At 32.3% G+C, this 11,596-nt stretch overlaps 1 protein-coding gene across 1 annotated transcript; it reads right to left on the bottom strand.

The window, feature by feature from the left end:
- Positions 1 to 4,725: 4,725 nt before the first annotated feature.
- LOC105764378 (microtubule-associated protein 70-4) lies at positions 4,726 to 10,227 on the bottom strand. The gene is made up of 11 exons (XM_012582918.2): positions 9,742 to 10,227; positions 9,541 to 9,626; positions 8,308 to 8,373; positions 8,057 to 8,227; positions 7,761 to 7,931; positions 7,481 to 7,636; positions 7,235 to 7,381; positions 7,087 to 7,158; positions 6,482 to 6,997; positions 6,218 to 6,399; positions 4,726 to 5,282 (listed from the first exon to the last, which is right to left on the bottom strand). The coding sequence occupies exons 1-11, from the start codon at positions 9,998 to 10,000 to the stop codon at positions 5,243 to 5,245; spliced, it is 1,866 nt and encodes a 621-aa protein (XP_012438372.1). The 5' UTR covers positions 10,001 to 10,227; the 3' UTR covers positions 4,726 to 5,242.
- Between the last annotated feature and the right edge of the window lie 1,369 nt (positions 10,228 to 11,596).

Here is an 11,596-nt window from a genome sequence, read left to right as displayed (position 1 = left end):
TTATTTTCTTAACTTAATTTTAATTTTGTTAAAGTTATGACAACTTTACTTTATTAAAATCTATTAGTTAAAAATTTTAATTATCTTATTCACTAAAACTGTAATGACTTATTAATTTAATTTCTACTTCAAACTTCAATTATTTAATTACAATTAATTAAATAATAATTCAAAGAAATTAATTTAATCTAAGGCATTTCTTAATCATAGCGAGAAAGCCCATTTACTACAGATAGTGATACATGTGACCTATTTCTTTGATTTGTCGTTTTCATTAATTCATCTCATCAACTCAAATGCAAAGCATCAAGGCTGTACCGAGCTAACAGAGGGACCGATTGAACATATATAATTAGAGCTCAAATAATTTGAAATTAAGTTTTGACTCTTTGTCTATTAATTACAATATTATTTAGCCACGAAGTTATTCCACTAAAGTAACATGATTGTCATATATGTGTTACCCTATTATATACTATTATGAAAGCTACTTTTCAAGTGTTCGTCCAATGACCTTGTCATATATGTGTTACCCTCGTAGGATATTCTTAATCTCTTTGAGTTAAATTTGTTCACCCAATATGATCCTATTTTATCTATGGTAATCATTACATCTTCCTTCATGAAAAAGTCAATTACTAATAAATAGTAATTAAATCATCTGTCTTGACAAATGACCCATGACCACTTTGCTTTTCCATCTATCATGTAATTTCATTGAGAGGATATCATTTACCCTATATTGGAATATGAATTCGACTATTGTAAGTGAAACCATGCCATGTAAAAGTTATATACCCAACGTACCAGCTTTCAGCTTTATTACCGATTGAACTCTAGTTTTCAATACATCAAAGTATATGAGTCACACACACACAATTCGTCACTTACTCAGGATTGAGGTAACTCACGTTATGAACAAATCTAGAATTTATTTTATTTGGATCTTATCTGATGTATTGTCACTTCAAACAATCACATATATGTCTCTATCTTCTAGGAGTTGTTTTCTTCAATACTCAAGACAATGTATCTCCTTAGTTAGACTTGATAAACAATATAACAGTCTTTTAATTGATTTGCTCAATTCCAATTAGAGAATGAACCATTTAGATTACCTACTAATATAAGTTGTCTTCTCGCATTATGAGCAAACCGTATAATATATCTTAATATTTGTTAAATATTAGGTAATTAGTGAGTCAATATTTACCTATACATTTTGCTTTGCATGCAAAAACGGTTGAGAACAAATACAAATGATATTAATGTAAATGAGGAAATTTTATTAAATCAATTTGTTTGAACAATTACAAATACATATGACGGAAAACTATACTAAGAACACTAGATTTCAACAAAACGTGTGACTATTCACGTGCTTGGATGATGTCTAAAGATCTTAAAAATTTTAGAAATGAAGTGTTATTAGTTAGTATTGTTTGGGCTAATAGCTGTAGGGCCATCCGGGTTGCAAAATTTAGCCAACCAGATGGAGGGCAAACTATTTTAATAAATGTGATTTTGTTAAAATGACATCCGTACCACGTTAAGATTATTTTGAAGTGCGTTGAAGTGTTTTGAATTTTCAAAAGTTCATTTAATATATTTATCATGTATAAACATCTATGAAATAATTCAATATGATTTTAAAATGTGTTGAAAGCCAAGATAGTTTTCATTAATCTGTTTAATGATGAATTTAGTATAAAAAAAATTCTATAAGAGCAAAGAAAATATTATCGCGACATCACTTATTTGTGTCCATCACCAAACTAGGTAAGGCGTTACAACTTGCTTGCAAAAAATGAAAAATTAGCAACAAAACCTTCTAATACTCCAATAGTTCCCCTTTACGAAAAAAATGATGGTGATCCGTGAAATATTCTGGAAGATAGTTGAGAGATTAAATTATCTCACTCTTACTCGATCCGACATTGCATTTGCAGTTACTATTGTTACCTAATTCATGTTTACACGATCAACTTTAGGGCAGAATCTATATGAGCTATTGGGCCTGGCATATTGTACAACAGTTATAGGCATACTTACATTGAGTGTTTTGAAGATGTTGATATAGCTACATCCAAGATTGATAGGAGGCTTACTATCGGTTACTATGTTTTTGTTGGTAGAAACTTAGTATCAGCAAGAAGTAAAAACGAAATATTGTCTCTTGATCTAGTGCAAAATCTGAGTGCAAGGCTATAACACAACCAAATCATATGGATACATCATCTTTTAACTGAAATTGAAGTAGAGCATTTATTACTTATAAATTTCTAAACTCTAGTACGATAATAAAGTCACATTTCATATTGTTTTAAATCCAACCTATGATGGTTAATTACCATTTCATCAGTAAAGATCTTTGAAAGCTTAATCTTCACTAGTTACGTGAAGACAAAAGAACTTGTTGATTTGTTCCGATAATGTGTTTGGTTAGCTGTAATAACTAACCGAATCACGCCTTTTCTTATGGCATGGTTTTGTTCATGGGATTAGTATTAAATGGAATACCACATTTCAAGCCTTTGAATAGTCATTTCACCCTTTCACAAAATAGACCAAAAAAAATTATTTTCCAAAACAGGCTTCAACATTTTATTAATTTTCAAATCATATCTCAGCAAAACTTGAATTTAGTAACATGTAGGGGTGAGCATTCGATCGAATCGAATCGAAAATTTTCGAGTTAATCGAGTTTTCGAATCTCATTTTATCATCCTAACTTTATTTGAAGTTTTCTCGAATCGAGTCGAGTGAGATGGAATTCGAATCGAATCGAATCGAATATATTTGTTCGAGTTAAATTTTAAAAAATAATTTTGGGTCCTTGTAACCATTGTTACCCATCGTAATAAAATTTGTCCACCTTAATCAAATTTTTTATTAACTTTCATCACCTCATAATTTATTTATTAATTTTTATATACTGGTTAGCTTATTTGTTTGCTTAGTTGTTTCAATTATCTTCGGATTCTTGTCACTATGTATTTTGGAATTAAAATATATTAAATATAAAAATATGATTTTTAAAAATTTATTTTAAAAATAAAATTTGAAATTGATACCAATATAAAATTTTAACACGAATATTTTATGGCATAATTAAGAATTCAATTTTAATATAAATATTCAATATGACTAAACAATTCAATAATATAAATAATATAAAATGTGAAATTTAATTTAATAATATAAATAGTAGATATAAATAAAATTATTACTATTTATGTTTAGTGATTTTTGGATAATTTTGATTTTTATTTGAGAGTAAAGGGTGAGAAGTAAAAGTTTAGGGGAAAATAAAAAGTTTTGGGGAATAAAAGTTTGAGGAAAGTAAATAGGGGAGTAAAATTTTGGAGGAAAATATAAAAAAAATTGGAGGGGAGGGTTTGGGGTAGATGGGAGGTGGGATGGGAAGAGAATAAAAGTTTTAGGGAAAAGTGGAAGGAGTAAAAATTTTGGGGAAAATAAAAAGTTTTGAGGGTTTTGAGAGTAAAATTTTGAAAAAAAATGAATGGAAGAGTAAAATTTTGGTGGGAAATGGATTTTGGGTAGATTGGGGGTTGGGAGGAGGAGTAAAAGTTTTGGGGAAAAGTGGGAAGGAGTAAAAGTTTTGAGGAAAAGTAAAAAGTTTGGGAGTTTAGGTAAAACTGTAAAATATTATAGTTTGATATTCAATTATTCGAGTTATTCAATTAAAACTCAACTCGATTCGAACTCGAATTGAAAAAAATTGAGTTGATTCAATAACTCGATTAACTCGAATAACTCGATTCGTTTAACTCGAAATTCGAATTTTTTTTCGATTTTTTCGAGTCGAATCGAATTTTGCTCACCCCTAGTAACATGTGTAGGATTTCTCATATTTGTTAAATAGATCCTCTTAATGCGATTTTAAAGGCAGGAGAGAGAGAGTTTTTGGTTTTGGCTAAGGTAGCAAATTAAAGATGACGAGGTGGGTGAATGTTTATTGGATTATTCTTCTAGTAGTTTAGATGTTGATTTAGAAAAAAGATTAATTGAAAAATCGAGAGAACGAAAATTTGTTATAAGAATGACCTCTTGAAAAACAACGAATGTCGGTCCTCGATGACTATGGTGGCGGACAACGGCAGATATGGTGGCTGACTGTTGAATTATGGAAGGAAGTTTCTAGGGTTGTTTTATATTCATTTTCTTAGGGAGAAAAGAAAAGATTTTAAAGTAATATTACATATTAAAATAAGTATGAAAATATTTTAAAAACTTTAAATTAATGTTATATGAAATATTACATATTTTAAATTATTTTCAATATGATTTTGTATAAGATTTGGAAATATTTATAATTTAGTATTAAATTTATATAATTAAATAATAATGTTATTAACAAAATATCATTTATGTAGTTTAAGGGTAATGATGCCATTTTAACTTTATTACTTACATATTTTAACAAAATATCATTCATTCAAACCAAACAATGTAATCATATTTTTAGTACCCAAACTATGTGATCCATCCTACTCTGGGTGTATAACAAACTGAGCATAATTAATAAGGAGCCTATGGGAGTGTGTTAGCTACATATAACTGTACATAGTTGTTAACAAAATGACAGAGCAAATTTTGAGGCAAAATTGTAAGAACCAATCAGGATTGATTTCGTTTATTTCTTTCCTTGTAATCTTATTTGTAGCTGTATAAACTCCTCGTAAATAAAAAAGATAACACAACTTTCTCTTTAAGTCTCTTTTGTTTCTTACAACTATTATTAATGAATAACAGAAGCCACACATGATCTGATATGGTTACAATAATATTAACAAACTCAAAAGACAAATCACACTAACTGCATCTTACAAATATTAACTTCAAAAATAGAAGGAAAAATAAAAGGATGGGGGATGAGTTGAGAGCTACCTATACAACCGCACAAACACTGGCAACTCGGAAGCCTGACAAAAGGTTAGCCCACAGTCAATACTTCCTTTTTATCTGTTTTGTTTTCGCTCATCTCTACACATAGCAATACGCAATCTATGTCAGAACTCGAAAGCATACCGATTTCTTCTCTTTGCTGATTTTGGTGAACGCAGGTTCATCAGTATGCAGGTTATAATTTTATACTCACTCACCAAAGGAGAGGTAAAAGAAATATTAAAATTATATAAATATAATAAAACAAAGGACCCTGGAGAGTGGAGATCCTATGCAAATTTACTCCTCTGGCTTCCGGAATTAAAATTTGTTGTCATTGAGTGCTGCGTGTTAACCCACTCCGAGATGCATTTCTGCATAAATTTCAGAACTTGTTAACTGAAATCAACAAAAAGTAAACTATCTCTGTAACCAATGAAAATGAATTGAACTATATTCTTAAGCTTTAATTAGAAAGTTTTCTTTAGAATGATTATGTACAATGATTGGTAAAATCTATAGAATGTCTTGCTCTACGCGTACTCCTCCACTCTAAACTGCAGTGAACAAACATAAGATAGACAAACCAAGGACTAAATCAATTCATGCTTTCTGACTAGGAAGTTTTCTTTAAAATAATTACGTAACAATCCCCAGTAAAATCTATATAAAAATCTTGCAATGCATAGATGAGAAGGCAAATCAACAATCAACTTGAATCATACTTACTACAATAGTACAATTTTATACTGTAGATTAATTTGTATTTTGCAAATACATACATACATACATACATACATACATACATACATACATACATACATATATGTTTGTACTGGCACATACTGAAGCAAAAAATGACTCATGTATCTTATAGCTTTTCCAACTTCACTACATCTCCCCCTTATCCCTTTTGCCAAGGGCAGAAAAGGAAAATCAAAGGAAGGTTGATAAAGCATGTAGATATGCTCCATACTTCAAAATTTTTTTTTAAAAGCCATTAATCTGATGTGCTAGATGACAGTTTATGCTATCACTTTGATTTGGTCCTGAGCAAGTAGCAGAATGGGCATGGGCCAACAAGGTCACAAGTACACTATCTTCTACTAAGGGTTCATGGATGGGATAGTAATTTTGTCTGCTAGAAACTTATTTCATGTTATCACATGTAAATTTAGAGTTATCATAATACTACAAAAATTTCAAAAAAGTATGAACTTTGAAATTTGAGGCAAAAACAAAATGCAAAGATATGAAGGGTAGAACAGATCAGTGACAATAAAATCTAAACAGTATAAAACAAAAGCACCTTCCAGAAAGCAGCTGAGCAGCAGATCCCTTGGAGTTACCAAACCGCGTGGCCCTATTCTCATGTTCTTTCTCCACACGCATAGCAGAAACCTCTTTCTCCATGGCAGCCACTTCTCTTCTCATCTTTTTAGCCTCAACTTCCATTGCCTTAGTCAATGTTTCTACCTTCTTAGCAAGCATCTGAAAAATACTAGGATTACTAGAGCATTTATCCAGAATGATAAAACAAAATGACATCAACTTGAAAGTACAAAGTATCAACCTCAATTGCATCATCCTTATCCTTGAGGCTTTGATCTTTCTCGTGACCTGCTTTCCTCAAAGCTATGACCTCTTTCTGCAGCAAATCATACAATACTCCTGGAACATTATCCTCTTTGTCAACGGGCTGGAAATCATCAGGAATTGCAGTACTTGGTGCTTCACCCTCCATGGTTCCTTCAGAAGGCTGGTTGAATGAAATATTTGAGCCTGACCCATTAAAAAGCGTTTTAGCTCTGTCTAATGATCTTGTGCCTCCATCAAATGACTTTGATGTTCCTTTAGCATGCTTCAATACTGTACTAGAAGACAAAGAGGATCTCAGTTGAAAGCTCGGAGATCTTTTGGGTAAAAACCCATTGGATGCAAGTTTTGAGAAGCTATCAGCTCCACCAAGAGACTGACGCCTAGAAGGCCCATTGCTCATGCTTCTTCCATCTGATGTACTGCGACTAACACTATTAGAAGATCCTCTCAAGCTCTCTTCTAGAACTCTAAGACGCAATTGATATTTCTCCTGGAAAATAAATAAATATGGTTCTTATTTCAAAAGCAGCAGTATCAACATAGAGAATAGAATACTAATTGTCACAATCAGATTATTACTTTCAACTGAGCTTCAGATTTTGCCGTACGCTCAGTTATAGCAAGCTTGTCCCGAAGTTGCTGCATTTCTCCCTGGAAGAAATAAAGTCCACAATGAGTAGAAAGTATTAATTCAAGTGACTCAAAAGGAGAAATGATTTACAAGAACCTGCAAGAATCTTCGTTCTTCCAGCCATTGTTTTACAGGCATCACTTTGTCATTAGAATCTTTCCACTCATTTGCTACAACTGTGGCAACCCTATTAGCAGTTACTTTTGCACGTGCTAGCTCTCGATCAAGAGTTTTTCTTTCCTCCTAAGGAACAGAGAAACATTCATTTCAGAAGAGCTTTAAGATTATATCAGCAAAAAAGAATTCGGGCAAACTTGGACACTAAAATGCTGGGCACATTACATTCATCTCCTGAACTTTCCGCTGGTAATCCCTAACAGCGTTTGCAGCAGCACCGCCAGCAAGAACAGCCTCTTCCAGCTCCCTTACCGTTTGTGTAAGCTTCTCAACCTCCGCAACCTTTTGGCGATGCATTTTGTCCAAAATTTTGTTCTCTTCCTACCATATACAAGTTATGGATATGTGACTTTCTTCATATATAGTTTACAGATTATGTAAAAAAATATTTGCCTCGACTGAAGATGCACATTAAAAAAGGATACGCCAAGAATGATTGGAATACCTGGCAAATTTCTATCTGCTTCATCAACTCCTGATTTTTGTTTTGGAGGTCATCCACCATGGATGCTTTGGCCAACGCAACTTGTACAGTCCTTTCAGCTTCAAGTAAAGCTGCTTCTTTTGATTTAGTTAGACGATCAAGGGCCTTGTTATCATCTTGAAGCTTTGCAATCTGCAAAGAGAACCAAAAAAAAAAAAAAACTAATCAGTAAGAAGATGTCCATCAAATATAAGGTATAAACAGTCTCTAATTCTCTTAATGTGACAGAACCAATAGTTCAAAAGCTCAAGAAATACCTCTTGCCGAGCAAGCTTCAGCTCAGCTTCCAAGGGTGCAAGAATGGCTTCAATTGGAGGCATATCATCATCCTTTTGAGCGGCATGAACCCTTCGCAAAGTGGCCTCAGCTGCAAACTGAGCAGCCATGGATGCCTTCTTCTCATCATTTATTTTCTTGATTTCAAGGTTCTGCAAAACATGTTTATTAACTAAACATAGCAACACAACAACTAAAAATCACAACAATAGAATAAACCTTCAAGGAATACCTTGCTTTCAAGAAGAGATTCTGTCAATTTAAGCTTCTCCTCCATTCTTGAGAGCTCATCAGTGAGCTATGATGCAAAAGGAAAATACAAAGTCAGAATCCATCTCAATCATAAAAAAAATTGTCACAAGAACTCCAAATCAACATAAAATCACATTTCATACAGGTCCAACACTGCAACAGTCATGAGTTAATTTTATATATTGAATGGCTACAAAAGGTTCATAAACTAAGATGCAAGAGCATTGGCAAGTTTAGAAGAGCCCATATTACATAAAAGCACAACTTTTCCTCACAAGATTAGCGAGTGATTGTATATACAGATATAGTAAGAAATAAAACAAAGAGGGCAGTTAACCATCAAAACAATCATGACACGGAATACTACTATTAACCCCATTAGATAATTAAGCATATGAATATAGAAAGATAATGGAGGAAGAACATCTAATCTAATAGAAAAACTATGATGAGACAAGTTCTAGATTACAGGTAGACATGAAATCTTGTGACAGCTTTAACAATGACGAGCCAACAAGTTTAACGGACAGGACCCAACCAACCGAACAAATGCAAAGCATTGAAATTAATTTGCCATAATCTACAATTTATAATAAACACATACAGATGCTACAAGGCAACCTGAAAATGAAATTGGATAAAGCACAAAAAAAAGATTCATTCTGTTAGATGAGACAGCCCATCACTGAACTTTAAAAAGTTACCAAGCAACAAGTAATAATGATGAAAATTCCACCCAACATGACTCTGACATAACAGTTACATCTATATTATATTTAACCAAATTATATCCCGAAGGTCAGGAAACCAACATTCCGACCATCAGAGGGAACATAGTTTCACTATCAGCAATGATGATGCAGGCAGAAATAGCAATTTATAAATTTACAGGATCTACTCTTCGGATACAAACATCTCCAACTTCCATCAATTTATTTTTCTTTTAAGTTTTAACAGTACCATCTCTAAACTTCAAACGAAACGTACCTCTTCACCAAAAATCAAACATTATTAATGCGGAGGAAAAAGAAACAGTGGAGTTCAACTAAGGTCAGACATAAATCAACAAAATATTAGCAAATTACAGAACTCTCAAAATAAATTACTACTTTAACAACCGGTATTGCTAGAGTGTATTAACCATCAGTTAAATTAATTTCTAAAATAAATTAAAACCCAAATTTTTCAAAATAAAATAATAGTTTTAATCAACCTCTTCAACAGCCTTTTCTCTTTGTCTTTCAGACATCCTCAATGCCTTAATTTCTGCTTGTGCTTCTCCCAGTTCTCTATCTTTATCTGTAACCCAATCCAACAAAATAAATAAATAAAATACAGTTAACTTTAATCTAAAAAGTAGCTACATTGGACCAATCAAGGCAGAAAAACAACTGGATCGACCCACATTCCTAACCTCTAACTTCATTCTCCAGCCGGTTAAGCTCAACTTTCACCGGATCCGACCCGTGAAGCAACGTAATGAACTCATTATCCGCATCGAAGCTAGGTCTAACAACTTTCCTCCTCGACGAACCTTTCCCTCCACTCTCCTTGAACGAAGCCGACACCGCCAACGGCGGAGCTACTACCGCCGTGGTCAAAGACATCCTCACCGGCGAATCACTCCTCCCATTGCTCCCTATCTCCGCTGCTTCGCCGGAAATCTCCGCCATCTCCGATCCAAATCCTTCCTCTCACCACTTCTTCAAGCACAAAATGCAAACGGAAGAAAAAGAAAACGACTCTATCCAAAGAGAGAGATTTGCTTCACATCTAAAACTTGAAGTGGATCCAAATGCTAATGTTTCAAAATCAGTTGAAATACAGCTGTTGAACAGATTTTCGGATATAGAAAAAAAATCAAGAGAGAGAGAGAGAACAATGATACTTTATTATTATTATCTTTCTCGCACTAGAATGTGGATTTAAATCTGGTTACAGTGACAGAGTGAGGAGAGAGAAAGCAAGAGTGATTAGCCACGGACAATCTAATCTAATCACTTTAACTAATTGATTAATTATTGATCATTTAATGGCGCTGTAGAAATTACAGATTAGTGGGGAAAAGAAAAATGGAAAACAGGCTTTGGTTTGGTTTACCGGTCAACTAAGTCAGTGATGTAAGTAAAAAATTAACACTTAATCCAAATCTAAAAGGTCTAATTTTAAATTTCATCATTCTATTTCTTGAAAACTAAAATTTTAGTCCTTCTATCTTAATTTATTAGAACTGATAATTTACAAAAACAAAAGGGTTAATCCAACTGCTAGTGAACATTTGAACTACTACTATATTTTGTTAATGCTTTACATATACATTATTAAACTACTAATTTTTAAGTTGGTGATTTAATAATAAAATGTAATGGTGTTACACAATTAGATTAATTTTTCCTTTTTCTTCGTCTTGAAATTAAAGTAAAGAAATTAATTTCTTTAATTTTTTATAAAATGAAATTGATATTAGAACAATATTAAGACTTCACTGACTTAATAAAGACGTTTTAGTTAGGATAAGCGAAGTGCAATTCTCGTAGGGTTGCTAAAAGGGCCAAGGCCCAATGGTAGACCCGTTTTGGATAAAAATTTCATCAATTTTGATTAATGAGATTCACATACATATTCAACAATAATTAAGATGGATACATATTACTATACAATATTTCATTTTTAATATTATTAGAATAAATCCTCACTTGAAAAGGTAAATGAAAATTTTGATGCGAAATCTTTAATTTTGTTAAAAGAAATTTTGTAAATTTAGAACATTGTGTTAGTATCAAATTATTTGTCCATGCCAATCACCAATGCGGGTGAAGAGTGTTATAGGATTGATGCAACTCTTTTCGACATCTTGCTTCTCGAATGCGTTCAACTTTCTTCTTGTTTATATTATTTTTATAATTATCTTATATCATGCACTTTTAAATAAATTCATTTATTAACATATAAAGAATCATTATAAATTACTATAACATTCCTTTAAGAATATGTTTTGTTACCTGTAGAATATTTTACAATTTCCTTGAATATAGTCTTTCCAATTTATTATCTATTATCAATCCTTCTTTTTAGTCTATTACTCTTAGAAATTTTTACCATTTAAAACATGCTAGCTTGTGTGAGGCACTAAGTGCCGATATAACCAACCAACTCTCTTAGGAGCAAGGTGCAACCCGTACAAATATAATAATGCAGCATTGCTAATTGTATCCTATGCCATCCACCTATCTAGGGCTTTAACAGAAGTTATAACAATATATCCAAAT

This window comes from Gossypium raimondii, chromosome 12 (genome assembly GCF_025698545.1).
Source record: "Gossypium raimondii isolate GPD5lz chromosome 12, ASM2569854v1, whole genome shotgun sequence".
Lineage (NCBI taxonomy): Eukaryota > Viridiplantae > Streptophyta > Magnoliopsida > Malvales > Malvaceae > Gossypium > Gossypium raimondii.
This window is presented reverse-complemented; position numbering and strand designations above follow the sequence as displayed.

Bases quoted from the DNA above. Each gene is read 5' to 3' on its own strand.
- LOC105764378 (XM_012582918.2), bottom strand. From the start codon at position 10,000: ATGGCGGAGATTTCCGGCGAAGCAGCGGAGATAGGGAGCAATGGGAGG. The intron at 7,637-7,760 runs GTATTCCAATCA...TGTATATGGTAG, and splicing joins AGCAGATAGAAATTTGCCAG to GAAGAGAACAAAATTTTGGA. The intron at 6,400-6,481 runs GTTGATACTTTG...AGTATTTTTCAG, and splicing joins ATAAGGATGATGCAATTGAG to ATGCTTGCTAAGAAGGTAGA.